This window comes from Patagioenas fasciata, chromosome 1 (assembly GCF_037038585.1).
Source record: "Patagioenas fasciata isolate bPatFas1 chromosome 1, bPatFas1.hap1, whole genome shotgun sequence".
Taxonomy (NCBI): domain Eukaryota; kingdom Metazoa; phylum Chordata; class Aves; order Columbiformes; family Columbidae; genus Patagioenas; species Patagioenas fasciata.
The window spans coordinates 125,286,943-125,307,051 of NC_092520.1; the positions used below are offsets into that span (position 1 = coordinate 125,286,943).

At 39.8% G+C, this 20,109-nt stretch overlaps 1 protein-coding gene across 8 annotated transcripts in view; it reads left to right on the forward strand.

Annotated features, from left to right (window-relative positions):
- Positions 1-20,109, forward strand: part of EPHA6 (EPH receptor A6) — a 492,663-nt gene that overhangs the window by 461,057 nt on the left and 11,497 nt on the right. For all 8 annotated transcript variants that reach the window (XM_065853097.2, XM_065853115.2, XM_065853107.2 and 5 more), the window contains one exon: positions 12,360-12,509. In XM_065853097.2, coding sequence (XP_065709169.1) covers positions 12,360-12,509 — 150 coding nt within the window. The remainder of the gene's footprint in view (positions 1-12,359; positions 12,510-20,109) is intronic.

Consider the following 20,109-nt stretch of genomic DNA (forward strand, 5'->3'; position numbering starts at 1 on the left):
AGTGAAATGAACACATCGGGGTTTTTTTATCTATAGAGACACACTAAAAAGTCAAAACAAGTTTCAGCTACTTTGATGAAGCTTTTTGGTGAATTCACAAAGGTAATGCAAAAGTTACCAAAGTTTAGAGGGTGTATAGCAATTTATATAAATTACTATTCCAAGAAAAACCACAGCTGGTCTAGTGCCAGTGGCAAGTCTGATGTCAGAGAATAATCACATCTCTCATTATGCCATGTATCTTCTTACCTTTGTATTACACTATTGTGTTAAACAAAGTACCCCCGAGGACTGTTTATCCCTAGATAATAGTCTCTACTGCTAAGTAGTACTTCATCAAAATGTTTCTTTCTGTTGATGTCTTACTGTAATATATCATGGAAGTGGCAACTAATATACTATATGATAAAGTAAAATATCCCCTGAGCAAGGTACAGGGATGATAAATTATGTTATTATTTTATTCTCTATTATAATCAGTCAAATGATGATGATGCATCATCTAAAAAAGAGAATCTATTAGTGTATTACTCAAAAGTTTATACCATGTGGGGAATACAAGAAGTAAATTCAACTGACTTATAGGACAAAAGGTATCCTAGTGCCACAATTCATGAACAGCCTAAATTAAAATCTATCAAGATACAGAAAAGCAGTACAGAAGCCAAGGAAGTGCAATACTAAAAAATTTCACTATTTTAAAGGTTAGAAGCAGATTCTCTGTGTCTGTAAACCAACATTGCACTAGTATAAATGCTATGTATTAAATTCTCCTTGTCATTAATTTGACTGGAGCTACCATCATAAGCATCCGTCAGTGATTTGTCCTGGCAGGATGGTTGATGATACTGAAATAGGAACTATCTTGAAGTTCAATGTCCTTTATTCAAATGATTGACAGAGATGTAGTTGAACATGGATATCTGCAGGAAGGCCTAACCACATTTATGTGCTAAACTATTTATCACAAAACAGATGGTTATCCTGTTATTCAACAATTTGCATGCTGTCATGCTGCAGTGATCTATGGACGATACTAGTATGTTACTAAACCAAATAGAAATATCAGATAAACTGTGTTGTGAAGCGGCCACTAACTTGTACTGAAAACCACTTGTGCGTTCATTTCTCTGTAATTTTTTGGTAATATGCTTTGTAACTTCTGCTGTAACAGGATATTTTCCTTGGTCAGAGGATAGGGAAAAATTTATTTCACAAGAAGAAAATTAATGAAGCCCTATATCCTATATCCTCAAGTGCATTTTCATGGTACAGTTATCCTGGTTCTCAGGCTATCTTGTACAGCCTCAATAGCATAACTTCTGATCTTCTCACAGTCTCCCCCATGCACCTTCACAAAACCTTCAGCTTCTCACTGTACTCTACCAGTTTCACTTCACTGGTAAAGCTCAGATCCCTCCCATGTCCCTGTGGCCTCATACAGTATCAAATTACTCACAAACTGCTTCCACATCCCTATATCTATTTCCCCAGTAGCCCCAATAGTTGACCAGTTTGCCAGCTGGGCAAGTGGCAGCGTGTTGTGCCCAACATTGTGCAGCCTGACTGGCCGCCAAGCTACTGCCCTTTAGCTGCTGGCTGGTCCAGAGGATCAGCTGTGCCCTTCTGCCTTTCCATCAGCAGAAATACTGTCATCTCTCTCCTTTCCTTAGATACTGTTTTTCATTAAATATGCAGGAAATCAGGAAGGGATCAGCTGCCTAAATGTAGAGGTCCAGTGCCCTCTGAGATATCACAAGCCTGAGATCTCTGCAGAGGATTGGCAGGCACAAGACAGTGGGAGACCTGCATCTTCCTAAAATGACAGCTAGTGAGCAACTGACAGTGCCTAAAGGGACTGAAGACACCATGTTTAGGTGATCTGATCTAACCTTTGATATCTTCCACACTTCTTGAAATTGCTGGTGGGTTGGCTGACAGACAGATGTGCCGGCAGCACAGCTGTGGCTCCTACACTTCATTTCTTCTGCAAACCAGCACTGAGAGTATTTTGGTCCAGCGCAGGAGAAATGGCTGTTACCCTCCTCTTCTCTGCCAAGCCTCACTGCCGAACCTGTCCTCACCAAGCTGTTCCTCGCCTTCCTCTCCCCCATCCCCAGATGGGAAGGCAGGAGATGGTGCCCAGTATTTGACAGGTCCCTGGCCCCTGTCATGCTTCTTGACCCATGGCTCTGGACTCAGCTGCTTCAGCTTCATCAGCATCTGTTCTCCCAGCTCCTCTGCAATGTATAAAAACTATTTTAATGCAGTTATGTGTGAACTCAGAGACATGAAACTTGCATGCTCCCCAACAGCCTGGGTGTACTTTTATTACCCTTTTTTCCTAAGTGAAATTATTTATTGATGATGAAAGATAAGAGACTGAAATCTTTACAAGGTAGTGTCATCCCTCCATGGAGCAAACATAAGACCTCCATACACTCCCTCAGTAGCCAGCTCCCAGTCTCCCAGGGCAGTACTTTTACAGATAGCAGTCTGCCAGTTTATCTCATCAGTTTATCTCCCTTTTCTGTTGCCAAAGCTTATTAACAGTAGAACTATTTAGTTCCTTTTTTCAGAGGGTTTAGTCGTAAAGGGTATCTATAAACTTTGGGGTCCTGTTCAAAGACACAGAGATGTAGTAATAGAATCAACAACAAAAAAACAAATGTCTTGTGATCCTTCAGATAGCCATCTACAATTATACTGTCTCACATCAAAGAACACCTCACTTCAGGTGCCCTTCTTTGGATTTAACTTTTAAACTCTTTACATTTCCCAAAAAAGTTGATAACTTGTTCATCATCTACATTTTTCCCATTACAATATTATACCATGTGTTTATAGTTTACCTCAAGTCAACTGAAATCTTAGGAAGGAAATAATGATCAAACTCAGCTGCAATGCTTGTGAGCTCAGTAGCATGTCTCCAAAATGGCAAGCGGGTATCAGGTTCCAAGGAAGACTACAATAAGAGAGTGCACAATGCAGTGATGCATTCACAGTTTTGGTTACTGAGCTTTTAGTGGTCAGTGTATCAAAGACTTCTTTAAATCAGAGGTAGGTCTTTATATATAATATCTCTCATTAATATTTCTTCTGTAAGTTTATCTAGTCGCTTGCTGGAGATGGCTGTATTTTTAGAGTCCATGACATCCCATAGCAATGTTTCCTCATTAAAAAAAAAAAATATATATATATATATATAATAATGCATTTAAATCCATTTCACTTTGTCCTCCATTTTCAAGTTTCCATATGCTTCTGAGTTTTTATTGGCCACTTGAAATTGCATGATGTGAAGGGAATTATTGCAGGGGTTCAGGGGCACGGCAGCAAAGAATGAATAATCTAGGTATTACGGCAGAACAGAGAGAGGCCACTTGATTACTGAGATATGGGAACCGTTTGTTGTGCATGTCAACTAAATATGTGTGTGGAAATCACTAGCTGTGAAATTGCTAATGATAATGATGTGAAGTGTTCACCCAACGCATGGTAACGGTTTGCTTTGATCCAATAATAAACACTTCCTGAAGCCCTGGGCAAGTCAGAGCCATCATTTCAGAGACAAATCTTTGTTGATGCTTTTAAGAAAGCATAGTGCCCAGTAACATCTTTTTTTTTCAATTTAAATTACTTAGTTTTAGAGAAACACTTGCATTCAGTAACTTGGTTCTCTAGTAAGAATGGACATTGTAGCAAATTTCTTTGTTATGAACTTGTGCAACGTAAGACACCCTTCAAATAAGCATCTTGGAACAAATTCTTTTCACCTTTTCTGTAGACTTCAGTAGGACTACTTGTGTAAACAAAGCGGATAGGCTCTGGATGTACGGATTGAAGGACTCTGTAGGAGTAACTTTCAAGAAATCAGTTACGGCTGTAATGTGAGCTGTGCTGACACATCTGGCAGATACCTTGAAATTGATGCTCTTGAAAAGAGAGAGATCTTTGCCAGAAATATTAGTTTCGAGAAAATTGACATTTTTTCTTATCATTGCTGTCAAGTAATGCTATAGTTTCTGGACTGGATTTGGTAGAGATGCATGGTTCTGATATTTAATTTCAGAAAAGGAAGAGATTTCTCTGTTATTGAGGGCCAAGCACCCAATACTGTAAAATTCACCAGTGCATTCATAACGCTAGGGAAATGCAAAGTCCCACTCTCTAAAATGTTAAGAGATTCCTTGGCCCCGCCAGTCTCAATGTTACCTTTTAAAAGGCCAGTCTCAAGGAGGTTTGGCAAAATATTTTTGTTTATCTGTCTTTGTACAATTGTCTACTTCTTACTAGTGCTCTGAGGACACCACCAGTCCTCACTGGCCTGCCTGTCCCCCAGTGCCCGTGGACTCGGGACCGTGTTTCAGCTCAGCCTGTGTCCATCAATCTCTGCTCCAGAGACATTGCACCAGGCCAGGCCCAGCCCTGTTGGGCTAGAGTCCGGATTTGCTGGGTTCACCTTGGCCTTGGCATCCTACCTTGCCTTTGCCTGATGCTCATGGGACTGTCAATAGCACTTGTCACTGTCTCCACCCTGCCCTGCCTGTCCCCCCAGGCACCATGGGGTGGACTCTGTCTGTGAGGGCAGGTGGCAGCTGCTCCTGGCTCGCCCACCCATAAGGAGCAGTCCTGATCTTGCTGCTCTCTGATGTGTAAAGCAGTTAACTTCTGAAAGCTGAATATCTTTTTTTCTCCTTTCTGTCTTTCCCTTCTTCCTTTTCTCCTTCTCCCCACTTCCTCAAAAAAGCACACTGAGCTTTCAGCTCTGGAAGAGCGGGACCTCTGCCCATTTTCAAACACAGACTCCTTTTGCTCAATATCCGGAATGAACTACTTTGTTTAAAAACTAAACAAATATACGTTCTTAAAATAAATGGGTAAAAGCCTCTGGCCTTTCATTGAGCACCTTGTAGATGAAGGCATCACAGCTAACAAGAAAAGATGTCTGTAGTCCACTTAGACAAACAAGAGACAATGGTATCAACACTTGTATTAGGTTGTTTGCTGTGTCTTTGTCATTGTATAAAGTTTTTTAAATTGCACTGTCAAGAAAACATGAATGCAGGACAGATGTAAGTGGTCAGAAATATTCACTACTATTTCACTTTTGTGGATTTTGACGGTCAAAGCTGTGCATTTTTATCAGACTCTTTATTATCTTTCAACCCAAGTGAAGATCAGGCAAGGGACTGCATGTTGAAGTATTTTGGTTCAAAGGAAATGCTACTATTGCTACTACTGAGAATCACAGCTGTTTCAGAGAGAATTATTTCAGAATTCTTCAATTTTTAGCAAAGTAATATTTTAATTCTTACCTCTTAATGAGGTAAGATATATCTGTTTTTCTGGATTTTTTTGTGTGTATGATACTGTTAATCTATTCATCTTACTGATGACCCTCAGGGAGACAAAATGACAGGGTGGGTGAAGTATTTTGGAGAAGCATCCCACTAATGTTAATGCCAGGTAACCTGAAGTGTTTCTGATGATCTGTGAACAAAAGTCTTATCTTGGCTGTTTTAGTTTTGCCAGTATCTTAAGTGCTGATTCTTCCATCCATCAACAGCTTTCCCCCTTTTTGAAGACACAAATACATGCATACAATAGGGGTTAATATTCATAAAATGACATTGTCAAAATTATAAATAGCTTTTTCTGAAAAAAAATGATAGCTAACTGATAGGGGTGAAATGATAGGGGTGAAAAATCAAGTTCCACGTGTTTAGCATCATTAATCAGGATATTTGAAAGAAAATGACTGTTTTCCCAGAGATTAAAAGAAAATCCAGTCCTTTTGAAAATCAGGGGGTTTTGTTCATTTCAGTTCTGAGGGAAATGAAAGACTGGTAGAATTGACTGGAATAGGGCATAATGAGAGCAAATTCTGAAATGCCTTTTCAGAGCAGTTTTGTTATCTTGCCACATAGTTTCTCTGGTATTCCAATAGACACTAGAGAAGACTGTTAATAATATGGAATAGTTCTAAATTATTATTTGAGGATGCTAAATTCTAACTATTTGTAACTTTCCACATGAAAAATTTGATTCATATGCTCAAATAAAAGCACCGCTCCAGTAAAGTGGCATAAGGCTTTTGTACAGAATGATGAATTATGTCCAGTATTTAAAACTAATCTCTCTCATTATTATTATTGTCTCTCTTCACTTTGATGTTTTCTATTTTTTTCCCATTTCTGTCATTTGGGGTGGAGAAGATGACAGCTACTACACTCATGTCATGGGAAATTATTGCACGATTCAGTAACACCGAACATAAAGGAATAGTAACTGACAGATGCATAGGAAATACTGTGCCAGATTAAACTAATGGTGCACATAGTTCAGTAACTTTTGTCCAAGAAACAGACAGTTCTAGATGTCTTTGCATCTGGAACTGATGGATTTGCACCTCAGCATTTAGTATAACTGCAGCCAGCTCTGTAACAGTCCCTCTGACGTGTCTGTCATTCAAGGAAAAAACAGAACAGGCTTTTCAGCAGAAACAGGCATTGTTTCCCATCACTCCTAGTTCTGGGACATCGTGAGCCTGATGTACCGTGTTTGCTTCTGGCTGCTTATATGTATCGCTGTCTTTGCACATCCAGTGGGAGCTCATACATCTTACCTTCAATTTCATATCTGAGGTTCTTGGTGGTATCACTCCTCACTTTAATTAGCTAGCAGAGTATGTCAAAAGTTCTAGGCATCTAACAGGCTCCCTTCTTCACTTCTGTGCCCTCTGTCATTTTTTGCATCACACATTTTGAGCTTGCTGATACATTCCAACCTTCATCTTCATAGAAATATGAGTCATAGCTGCCAGCTACATTCTTCTGCTGGAGTTTTAAAATATGTTTAAATATTTAATTAAAGAAACTGCTAATGACTGTTGATTTTTAAAATATGTCTTACATGTAAAATAAAAAAAATCAAATGGGAGATGGCAAAAATGCAGAGGGAGGAATAGCCTTTGTGGCCCATTGGACCATATGTAATGTCACTGTCAGTTGCCTTGCTGGGGTGTTTTCACAAAAGACATCATAAGCAGTTTTTTTGTTGTAAGCTCAAAAAGAGATGGCATTTTAGGAAGACTGTCTCTCTCTCGTGTATAGCTTGAGGTAAAGAATAAGGCATTCTGCAACATGTAGTTCCAATTTTGCCTTTAAATGTGTGGTGAGCAGTGCTGTTGCCAAGTCTCTAGGGAGAGTGAGCATGTGTGGGTGGGTGAGGGAGTAAATTTCATTTCAAGGGCTGATCTCTAAACAGTTCTACAAGCTAAGCAATGTGAGCCTAATATTCTAATTCCAAGGGGACTCTTGACACTGAATAGTAAAATTGCTTATTAAATTACAATCAAGAAAAAAATCAGGAGATAGACACTATTCAGCTGGCAGCATATGGGAAAAAAATTCTAATTATTTGAATAGCAATGTTAGTGTTCTTTTACTATGTGAAAATAAAATTAGCTTATCACTGATATCATTGTTAATGTATGAGATGAAGCAGAAATACAGTCTGATTCCTAGCACACCTCCTGCCCCTTCCTCCCACCCCTCAAAAGAGAGTGAATAACATAAAAGCAAAATGGGCTTGCATAAGGGCTTTCTGATTCAGGGAGCTGTGACAGATTTCATTACTGCAGTAATAAAATGTAGATGATTTATAAATTATCTTAATTTGAAGGTGGGGCATTGTGTAAACAGTACGTACTGCATTTATTATTTTCCCAGTTAGATCAAAATTTAAAAAGGCATGTTCAATATCAGTAACACTGTTTATTACTCTAATCAGAAACAGGAAATATATTTTCAGCTCATCTAAACCTTATGTGTTCTTTTATTATGCATGAGCAGCTATTACTACTGTTCAGTCATATACATGTCTTAAGGTAGTCATAGTGCAATCTCTGCTTTTGAATGGCTTTCAAATAAATAAGCCCACTTTTTTGCATAAAAATATATTCTGCAAACATAATTAAGTATTGAAATTTACATTTTTATGAATATAACATCTTCATACATAAGATGGATCAATTGTAAAAATTTTAGAGGTATTGCTTCACTTTGTCATTAAAGCTAGCAGAAAATAATTTTGTTTTACATTACAACACTGAGCACATCTTATGCCCTTGAACGTGAACTGCCTTGAATGTTGTCAAGACTCCGTTCTCCATTCTCATTTTCACACTCAATGAGGCACTACTGGTTCAGTCTAAAAAGGTTCAGTCAGTAAAGCTGTATCATGAAACTAGTCATAGAGTCTAATCAGATTCTTTAAAACTCGTTTATATTTAACCAATACTCACAAATCTAGCTGCAAAGGCTCTTCAAGATGTGGCCTCTTTTTTTCTCTTTTCAGTATAATTTGGGAATACCTAATCAGACTTATGAAAAGAAAACACTTTAAAAAATAATTTTCCTATTATGTTATCCATATTATGTTATAGACATTAAAAGTCAAATCTATAAATATCCAAATACCTTTTATTTGTGTGTATGGATTTGTGTTTTCCCTAGAAGTAGCCATTTATAGAATCATAGAATCTTTTTGGTTGGAAAAGACATTTAAGATCATTGAGTCCAGCCATTAACCTAACACTGTAACTAAACGATGTCCCTAAGAACCTCATCTACACATTTTTTAAACACCTCCAGGGATGGTGACTCAACCACTTTCCTTGGCAGCCTGTTCCAGTGCTTGACAACCCTTTCTGTGAACAAATTTTTCCTAATATCCAATCTAAACCTCCCCTGGTGCAACTTGATTTAATTATTAGCATAAGACTTTTCATCAGAATTCAAATAAATAATAAATGATTCATAACTCTCCAAATTAGAAATGTAGGCTCATACTACATTTGTTGATTCATCAGTTTGTCTTTATAAACAAAGTCTTACGGTAACACAACCACCTAAACTGGTAGATTTTTTTTTCTTGTCATCTCCCAAGATTTGTGATAAGGAAAGAAAATACGGATTCTTTTTCTTTTGCATCCTCTCTCTAACGCTGGTATCGCACTCTAGAAAGTATCTTGAGTGGACATAAAGCAAAAGACAGCAAGGGAGATTCCTTGGTAAGATGAGGTTTAGACAGTGAACTCTTGTGTTGGAACAAGTGTATCATCTTCTGTATCATTTGTCAGCCTCAACTGATACGCTGCTGCTGAGGAAGAGCTTTTAGGGTTGCCAGGGCAGTGTCTCTTGTTATACAAATCAGCAGGAATGTTGTTTACCTTTTTAAAAGTGCATGTGTCCACATCCAAACCAGGAGTTAAATGCCTGCTATGAGCCTGTGGCTTACGCCAGAGAAATATTGATTATCCCCAGAACTCTGCAGAAGCCAAGGGTCTAAGGATAGAATTACATACATTTGGCAATAAAATGTTTAAAAATAAAGTACTAAACCTGATCCAGTATAGAAGTGTTCACAGAAGTGTTAACAGAACGTCCTGAGTTGGAAGGGACCCATGAAGATCATCGAGTCCAACTCCTGTCCCTGCACAGGACAACCGCACAGTCACACCATGTGTCTGAGGGTGTTGTCCAGTCTCTTCTTGAACACTGTCAGGCTTGGGGCCGTGACACCTCCCTGGGGAGCCTGTTCCAGTGCTCCACCACTCTCTGGGGGAAGAACCTTTTCCTAATGTCCAGCCTAAACCTCCCCTGGCAGATCTTCCTGCCACTTTCTCAGGTTCTGTTGGTCACCACAGAGATCAGATCAGCACCAACGCTTCCTCCTCTCCTTGTGAGGAAAGTGTAGATTGCAGTAAAAAGAATAACTCTCTTGTGTGATGAGACATTTTGAACTATAGTCTGCAGTTAGACCCTAAAACGGTCTGTTTCTCAGAAGATACATCCTTTTGTTTGGGCAGCCCAGTGTGCAGCATACATTTGGAGCACTGAATATCTCAGTCTTCCACTGCCTCAGGAAGCTTGGACTCTCGTATCTCACCAAGACACCATTGCAACCAGACCGTGAGAACAAACACCAAATGCTCTTATCCAGTTTGTTTAGAAGGTTTTAAATATTGCCTGGGGAAGAGTCAGTAGATTAGGCTGCTCTTTCCTTGGAGAATGGCCTATCACAAATCTCCATTCTCTCACCCAAAAATATTTGTAATTGCTTCTCAAGTGGAAGTGCCGTACCAGGAAGGAACCAAGATCATCACAACCTCCCGTGCTGGCTAGGGCAGGCTCAGAGATGGCAGCAGGTGGGATGGTAAAGTTCTTTGCATCTCTGACATGCCAGGGGGGGTGATCTCACCACCAGGTTACTGGATTAAGAAAAGGGGGTAAGGAGGTGCTTGGGCAAAAATACAAAATAAACTGTTATCTTTACCTTACTACTGCTAAAGTCAGGATGCAGTTTGCCACTGACTTCAGCCACAAGTGAACAGGCAAAGGCTTTAAAAATGCAGCTGCAAAAAATGTAACAGCATACAATGGACATCTTAACCATCATACAACATAAACGTTAACCATAGATTTTTTACCAGCAGGTGAGACTCAGTGATGAGAAGTTATCTGACTGGTGCATCACCACAGACACAGAGCTTTGCCTGTGAACACTTTTTTTGTAGGACAAGCCTCTTCTCAGTCAGTTGAAGTTAGACCTCAACAACTTACACACAATTTTTTGTATATCCAAAGCAAATTAACAGAGATTTACATACTTGTTTTTAGCTGTGGCTTCTCTTCAATTGCCAAATGGATGTTCTAGTTCATTTCTTATTTTGTTTCTGTCAGAAATACAATTATAATGCTGAGCAGAATCTATTACTGCTTGTTGAATGCAATTACTGCTGAGTGAGCTCAGCTCTACTGGTTGCCTCCTTCTACCATCTAGTGGCACCTTAAGCATACTGCTCTCACTCTACTTATTTAAGGAGTTATATATGGAGAATGATAATATATGTATGCTCTTGAAAAGAGAAATGTATCTGAAGAAGAAATACTATGTTGTGAAAAGGGAAAATAGGTTTCATACTATCACCATTTAATGCAGGCTGACAATAAACCGTGGCAGATGCTCTCTGTTAATCCCCCCAGCCCCAATAGGAGGAAAAGAGAGACTTGCAAGTTACTTTACTAATGCTAGTAATAAAATAGAGAAAATAATACAAATTATACAAAACCGATCATGAATTTCCCAGCGCAGCTCAGCAGAGCTGGCTCTGCTTCAGCGGCTGCAGAGCCGGCACCTGGGAGTCCTGGGCTGGAGTCCGCAGTAAACCAGAACTGGATTTAGGGATGCAGGGTCTGGAATCAGGCCTCGAATTGCAGGGACAACAGGCAAGGTCCTCTTCAGATGCTGGACATAGTGGAACAGAGCAAGACCCTCATGATCTCCCACTTTTATAGGGTGTGTGACATGGATGGAATGGAATACTTATCTGGTCAATTTTAGTCACCTGTTCAGTTTGCCCCTCCCTGTAAATACATCCCTTTCACTTAAGGGACGTGTGTTTTTATCAGCGACCTCGCATACCATTGCTACGTTATCAGCTGCTGTCTGCAAAAACAAGCAGCCAAATTCAGAAAACTGCAGTTACTTAGAAGAACTTAGCTGAAAGGAGAATTTACTGAAAGAGGAACTAGTCTTGTTTTTAACAAAACCAGGACACATACATTAACTATTTATGGGAGAACAGACCAACCAGGTTCAATCGTATAAATTACTAATGTCAGAGAAACTTTCTGCATACTATGGTTTGTAAAGAGTAAGTCAGGTTTGTAGATTGAATTCTTACAGATTTTGTGTGTGTGGTAGCACTTGGACTTGTAAGTTGAAAGCTGAAGAATGAAACTATTCAATATCCTAAGGAAATGCCTATTAGAAACATGCTATCTACATGGATATTTAAAGGGCACAACAAAAATGTAAAAATATTATCAGAAGTAAAGAATAATAGAAAGGCTGCTTTCTGCTTACATGATTTTAAGTGCTTTCAGTGCTGTATTTTGCAATAGATGTTTCTATTCCATTTAAGGAAAAAGAGATTAAATGTCAATGTGCTAGGAATTTCAGGCTTGGGATGTTTTCAATCAAAAGGCATGTTCTGACTAATAATATGACTGAACAAATATGAATCATCTAGAACACTTTCTGTTCTTTGAACTGAGATTTCTTTTTTTCATAAAGTGCTGGTTTTGGTGAATTAGACTACAAATGAAACCAAATGTTTATCAAATTCTGAAGAAGGTATATTTCATCTTTTCCACTTGCAGCAAATTGACAAGGCAAATTGACAGAAGGCAGAATGCAGAATTCAGTATCCAGGATATCTTTTGTTTTCTTTTCTTTTAAATATTTGCTGTATTCTGGTCATATTGATAAGTTGTCAACATATTTTGCAGGGCGGAAAAATCCCCATCAGGTGGACCGCTCCTGAAGCTATAGCTTACCGGAAGTTCTCTTCAGCAAGCGACGCTTGGAGCTACGGGATTGTAATGTGGGAGGTGATGTCCTACGGTGAGAGACCGTACTGGGAGATGTCCAACCAGGATGTAAGTACTGACGAGGACTAATCCGTGAGTTGTTGAAATGTGCCTTGAAAATGATTGTCACATTCTGCCCTGTTTTGCTTTCTCATTTACTTTCTAGGGTGGAACCTCATCTTATTTAAATCAGTGTAACTCTATGAAGTTCTAGGTGATAATTTATGAAATCTGAAGACCTAGCCCACTATAACTAAACCTTACCTAGCTTCCTCCCATGGGTTAAAGACATATTACAAGGAGTCACAGCCAGCTTGCCAGGTTCTGATTCTGACTATACATGGCTTTCACCCAAATCCCTGGGGATCTGCATTGGATATGCAAGTTGATGCAGTTCTCAGTCAAGCTGTAAATGAAAATCTGAGGGAATACTGGAACTATTCTGATTATAAAGTTGGCCCATTGTCTCCAGCATAGTCTAACAGTACCCTTCAATGGGCTTACACAGTTAAATTCTCAAATGAGTCAAGCTGCCATGAGAAATGTATTTGTCAATTCTCCTTTCTAGGAATTAAATGCATTCTGTTTTCCTTAAAAACTATGCATAGGCTTAACCACAGTGCAGGACAATAGTCCTCCCTCATAAGAAAGTTCTGCTTTACTCTTTTTTTTCGCAAAAGTTGAGGCTGAATAAGCCTTCCCAATTAAAAAGACAGATTTGCTTTGAGTAAAATTGAGGGCTTGTCCTAGCAGATGAAGCATGGGAAACAGGAAATGCTTTTTTCTCACCACAATTCCAATTTTTCACTAATTCTCTTGTTTGATGGATCCTCTTGACAGCTCGAACTGGTATACTCAGTCTTCATATCAGGCATCAATCTCTATGTCAAAATGCAGAATATCAGGCAACCCATCATAACCTTTTTCATGTATTTGCCTAGAATACCTCTGCATTGGTTCTGAAGAGTTGACAAGATTTTTCCCAGATGGCTGGTTGTATATCATTGCTAAGTTATTCAGCTATTCAAGTCTGGTTGCTTGTTAAGGCTGATCAGTCATTTGGGGATAAGGATCTGAGAGAGTTTAATTAAAAAAAACCCCATTTCTAAGTGTCTCAGGAAGAGAAAAACAAACCAAAACAAAACCAAAACAACACACAAACACACACATACACACAAAGAGAAGACTAGCAAAATGAAGAAAGCTTTATTTCCTTTAGACTTGTCCTCTACAGCCTCACCAGTACTGCAATCCAACTTCTCTCCAGCATTTCTCTTGTGAGTTTAGCCTTGGGAATTAAACCACCTTTCTTGTACATCATTCTACTCTAGCAGTGCCTACAATCACCACCCTCCTCCACATATCTACCTGCCAGCAGCCCAGCTTCCTGCTGTGCCCCTTAATTAACACCAGGTGTGGGATGATGTCTGTTGGGCCTGGTTTTGAGCCATGTTTCTGTTGATTGACCAGGCAGTGGTGACTGGCTGCCCATCTGAAGGGAACAAGCAACCACTGAGCTAAGGTAGAACTCAGTGCAGATGTTATTTTGGTACTATCTGAAATATAAACAGATTGTAGATATACTGTGAAATGAGCAGATAAACCCAGCAGGCTTGATTCTGTTTCCCACAGCTAGTAATCTGTTGGCATTTGAGATGCCCCAGAGTAACTAAAATTTCCATGTGCAGCTAACACAGGATGTGCAGGAGAGCAGAGTTCTCCTGGAGCAACAATTGAAGGCCAAGCAGGGTACCTTAGGGAGTCTAAAATTAGATACCTATGCTTAGACAACTGAATTAAGGCTACTTTTTCTCTGTGGCACAGTGTAAAATGACCTGTGTAAGAGATTTCTCTGTGTCCTATAACTAACTATACTTCTGCCAGCTGCTGATTCTTAAACCACTGATCTAATTTGAATCAAGTGGGCCAATGTGTACAAAATTAATAAAAGAGGATGAACAGGCGGGCTCCGACTAACAGTATGAGTACCCCAGTTATTTACTTGTCTGAACTGAGAGGCACTTATCAGCTCCTGAACTCCCATAGTTTGCAAACCAATTTAAGGCAAACTGCCATTGTTTTCCTTAAAAAGCACCATTTTAAGATGTGGTGGTGTCATGGTCCATTCGGTGATGGACTCATGATGGTTCTTTTACCTTGATCTCGAAGCGCAAAATTAAGGCAATCAAAATGCCAAGGGGTTATAATTCAATCAAACAGTGTTACTTTATTAATTTGTCCATAAAGTGGCACACGATAGCTAGAGAGAGTAAGAAAAAGAAAAAGGGAAAAGAAACGGGGAGAAAGTAAAAGTAAAGATGAGAAAAGAGGTTGCGTTTATCAGCAGCAGAGCTTCAGAGGCATCTCTCTGGTCTCTGGTCCCGTAGAGTCCTGGCGGTCCTCCATTGTGGTTTGGGATCTTCTGGTGGGAAGATCTCCAATGGTGTCCATTCTGGAGTCATCTTTTATGCTTCTTCACCCCACCTTGCGCCCATTGTTTGAGGCCAGGCTCCGCCTTGATTTTGCAACCCAGGCTTGTACAGCGCAGACTCGAAAGATTCATGCTTTCTTTTGCCAGCACTTACGTGTCCAGCATTCAGGGGTCTTTCTCTGGTCCATTGGATGACCTCAGGACCCTTGGCGAGCTTCTGGGCATGCTTCTTTTTGTTGGCCATTGTTTGGGGGAGCAGGTCGGGAGACACGTGTGACTGAGGCTGCAGGTGAGAACACATCTTCTGGATGGCACTTACTGTCCCTGAGTCAAAGAGACCCTCAGAACAATAACTTTCAGGAGGCGGGGGCTGGTTTGGCTGAAGCAGCAGGTGAAGTCCACACAGCAGCCATTGTAAGCAGCAGCCACCCCATATCGGAGAAACCAGTGCAACACAATGCTTCTCCTCAGGCCTCTCTCCCAGTCATTGTCAATGCATTCTTTCTGTCAGGGCCTCAGTTCTCTAAGTTCTTGATGGCGATGTTCAGGCAAATACTGCTCCATCTTCAGACCAACTCTCACAAGTGGTTTAGGATCTGAATGCTAAGGAGTTGGGACATCAGCCTTGCAATAGCAGGGGACAGTATTCTTGAGCTAATCTTCTGTTCAGAAGCAAAGCGAAACACAGCCATAGCAATAGCTGCCTGTTCGTCATTAGTATGCTGTTGCAAAACCTGATTACTCTGCATTGCACGAAATGCACTTTGTATCAAAATGCACACATAGCTTCAATTTTTCTGCCTTGCCAAACTAATAGATGCAATGATTAGTTTCGCTGTGAGCTTTCTTTCACAGGGAGATTGAACAGAACAAGATACTGGTAGGAAAGGTAGTAGCAAATCACAGAATTGCACAACAGATGAGGCTGAAGGACCTTTGAAGATTGTCTACTCCAGCCCCCTGCTCAAGCAGGGTCAGCTAAAGCAGTTTGCTCAGGGCTGTCTCCAGTCAGGCTTTGACTGTTTCCAAGGATGGAGATTCTACAAACTCTCTGGGCAACCTGTGCCAGTCATTCACACAATAAAAAAGTGTTTTCTTACATTTTGATGGAATTGCATGGTTTTTAGTTCGTGCCCATTGCCTCTTGTCCACTCAGCACTCTGAATAGTAAGTACATTGTCCATGTGTGCGTTTACAAGCAAAGCTCACTGGGCAGTTACTTTTTCCTTTCCACCCCCGTTAGCACCGCCTGGTTGAGGGACTGTGCTAATCATAAAAGCAGCAATGGCTCACAGTCCTTTCTTCTGTTGCTCCCATCAGTTGCCACTGGCACATCCGCTGAGCGTATTGTGGGCAATAGTCTTTTGCCTGGCTTTCCTCACTATGTAACTGGCATTTGTTTCTCCCTTCTCTCTGCAGCACCCCATTCATGGCTGTTTTTAAGAGATTAAAGAAGCCCATGAAGCCAGAGGTACTTCTGAACAAAGTCAGTCCTACCATGATGCCTGGCTTCTGTGCAGTTCCAGTGCTTCCAATTGCAATGTCACTTCTCTGTAACTCTGCCCCTGCCCCTCATCTTTCCAGTCTGCTTATCCAGCTGCAGGTGATGGGTAGCTGGTAGTGACTGCAGCTCAAGGCAGTGGGAGGAAGGAAGATGCTTTTTTGCTGTATCACCATGTTCCACTGTGATGCAATGTTGTGGTCCAACACAGGGAATTTCAGTCTCTATTCCAGTTGTGATTTTTCTGGTGTTAGATCAACTCTCTATGAGGAACTCAGCTGCCATCATCTCTCTTATTTATTCTGTAATCATAATCCTTCTCCTCACAGTGGCTCCATCGCCAGCCCAGCTCTTGACCGTCCCACTGCTGTTACCTCTAACTGGGAATGGGACAAGAGATAGAGACTTTCTATTATATCAAGTCCATTCAGTTCCACTATTCATCTCCTGGGAAGAGGGTTGGAATGACCAGTAGGACCCTCACATAGAGTCCAAGTCACCAGGTCACAGTATTGCACAGCAAGACTTCATTCCAGCTGCCTCTCCCTTCAAGGCTGGCTGCAGGCTGTCCTCTTCCCCTCTATCAGACCTTACGACATACCTACTCAAGGACATGCCACCAGTGAGAATTCATAAAGCAACCCCTTCCTTTAGAGTATATTAAATATTCTGCTACAGCATGAAGATGGTAACATTTAATTACCTCTACATCCAAAACAGAAGTATATGTTAGTACAGAATAACGATGCGGGCCCTAAGGATGCTGCCTATGCAAATGGTGCTGACTCCTGCGGATTTTCCCTGCAGTTCAACAACACACAGTGGAAAGGATTCCTTTTACCCAGAGCCCTACCCACAGGCTTTTAGTGCTGAAATGTTAACAGGGAGCCCCTGTGACCTTCTAAATACATTTAGTGACTCTAAATGTCATTGGGAAATTTCAAGTTATTTGACATACTGTAAAGCTTACTTTGTTGGGTATTGGGACATTTATTTCAGTGCATTAAATTACCTGAACTCACACAAGCTTATTTTGCAGAAATAATAGGACTTCCCCAAAGGTCAGAGATACTATATGGCTGGGAAAGTAATAGAGAGGGGCACACACTAAACAGATTCAGAAGTGACACATTATGCAGACAACCATTAATAAGGTCTTACATAAGTGTAGTCAGAGGTTCTGCTACAACAAAATGTCTGGCAACATTAACATTATAATACTTACTGTGCTTTGATTATAATAAAACTCTTCTCTAGTTAGAAACATTTATTTAATTGGGTGGGTTTTTGTAAAGTACCAAAAAGTTTTCCAAGTATAAACTCCACAGAGCTGCATCTATTATTTCACATTCCACCTTACAAATTGCTTTTCTAATTCAACAACTTTGGGGAAATAATTCACTTTTTTAGACCATGGCTAAGTAAGTGGTGTTTTGAGTGGCTGCCAGTTAAATGTTCACTTCTTACATGTGTTACATAGAAGCCAATGATATGCTCACCCCTACCAAAAGGGAGGCAATTCCAGGAGAGGTGAGTTCAGTGCTGGCATGGTACCTGTTCACAGGCACCAGGGTCTCCTGTCTGACCCCTCAATCAAATCACACGGAGCCAACACAGGCAGCAGAGAGCCCCAGCTGATGTGAAGGGCGGTGTTAAACTCATACCTGCCATCTTAAGTAAACCCCATCTGATTTTCAGAGACTGCAGCTCTTCACAAGTACCCATCAGGTCAGGGCAAGCCAGAGACACTCAACACCTCTGCAAATGCAGCATTCTCTGATTATATTCCTAAGCAGGGGTTAGGAAGCTGAACTTTAGGCAACTGAATTTGAAAATGCCTCTCATAAATGTTTTAACACTGTACACAGTATAATGCAGAGGCTTAAAAATGCTATTAACTTTGAGAAATGTTCTTGTTTAAGTAAATAACCATTTTATTATTGTGGTAAGTCACTTCTGACCTGTGTTGGTACTGATTAATGCACTTCTTAGATGTGTGGCAGGCACCAGAGGTGTCCATTAATTAGGGCTGCTGCACAGTCTGTCACGTCTTATTGCTTAATTAATAAACATTAGCTGAGATATTGAACTTTCCAATGAAACTAGCGTACTGATGAACAGATTGTGCTAAGAGCCTGGCTTGCTAATGTTCATGTGAGGAAAGGAAGATTTATATTCCATGCATTTGGTTTGTAGAACAGCTGTGAGTGAAGCCTACTGGGACACCTGTTAGAGGCCACTGTATAATTTAGTGCATGTTGCCGAACTACAGTATTAAATAAAAAGAAAAAATATTTAATGGATTGTAATCCATATGCAAGAAAACTACTGTAGCAAGCAGAATAAAAGTCCTTAAATTTATGAAAGTTTATTGTAATATAAAAATAACTTACCCTAATATAGTTATTTCAAACCACAGATATCAAAGCACTTGGCAGGCACCTAGGATTGGCTCTGTATCATGAGGCATGAGCAGCTGCCTCTCCTTCCTGGTAGATTTTTCAGATGTCAGCAGAACACAGGGACAATGTCCCTCTGGACTTTCTTCTGTCTCAGTCTCATTAAAAAATCTGTCAGTTAGTTTTCAAAAGCAAAAATCTATGTTACTGCTAATAATGAAACTATCAGAAAGATTACAGCTTAATTTTCAGATGCCATTTTTGCCAATTTCAAATTATTTTGAAACTAAACATGCATAAATTTTATGTAGAGGTCCATAAAGTATTTTTCAGATTATTTTGGTATCATAATTAATATTCAATATTAACTCTGTCTCCACCTTACAGCAATGTGTAACATTAAACAAAAATGATAACATGTATTTAACAGGGTCCAGTATTTAATATCATCTGTGTACAAAAATATATAAAAAGAATGGTCCCCTTTATAAAAATAAAAGCCTAAGCATTAAGAAGCATGGAAATAACTAGCTATGATAACTGTAAAACATATTCCCTTGCCCTTATAGATTGTATTCTTACCTGCCAAGAAGTGTTAGTTACAAAAATACACCCTGCCCATTTTACTCATCTTAATACTGACCCACAAGACCTTCTAAAGAGTTTTAACCATACTCAGAGCTGAAAATAAACCTACAGCCTCTTTCTCAGTGTTTGATGGCAGAAAAAAAAAAAAATGTTTGCATGCTTTCCTCCTTTTGATACCCATCAAGTGTTCATCACAAAACCAGAACTAGAGAGCAGTAATCAGCCTTTTTGTTAGCAGACACAGGGCTTCATTTGCATAGAAACTAAGCTATTATTTCAGGTTGAAGTAGATGGGACATCAATTTGCCAATGTGGAAAGAGTTCCGCCAATTGCTAGAGCTGTTGCTGTACTCTTCTTGTACATACAGATGTTTAGACCATTTCACGATTAATGTGGGGGGCATCTTCAACCTTAAACTGGCAAGGGAAAAGTCATTTAAAAGATGTTAACATGTATAATCTTTACACATTATGTACTATTTTATATTACCAAAAAAAAAGTGATACTTCTTCCCTTTTAGGTATATGGATATCTAATTCCTCTCTTCAGAGATAAGTGCTATGCAAGTAGCAAAGCAGAAGATAAAATAAATAAATAGGTAGATAAATATATAAATAAATAAAGAACTAAAAAGCTGTGTTTCTTCCTTTGAGACTTGATTCCCATTGCAGTATTAGACACTTATCACATCTTTACTCTTGCTTCTTAGATTCTAAAAATAATACTTGCCTCACAAGGGATACTAATGA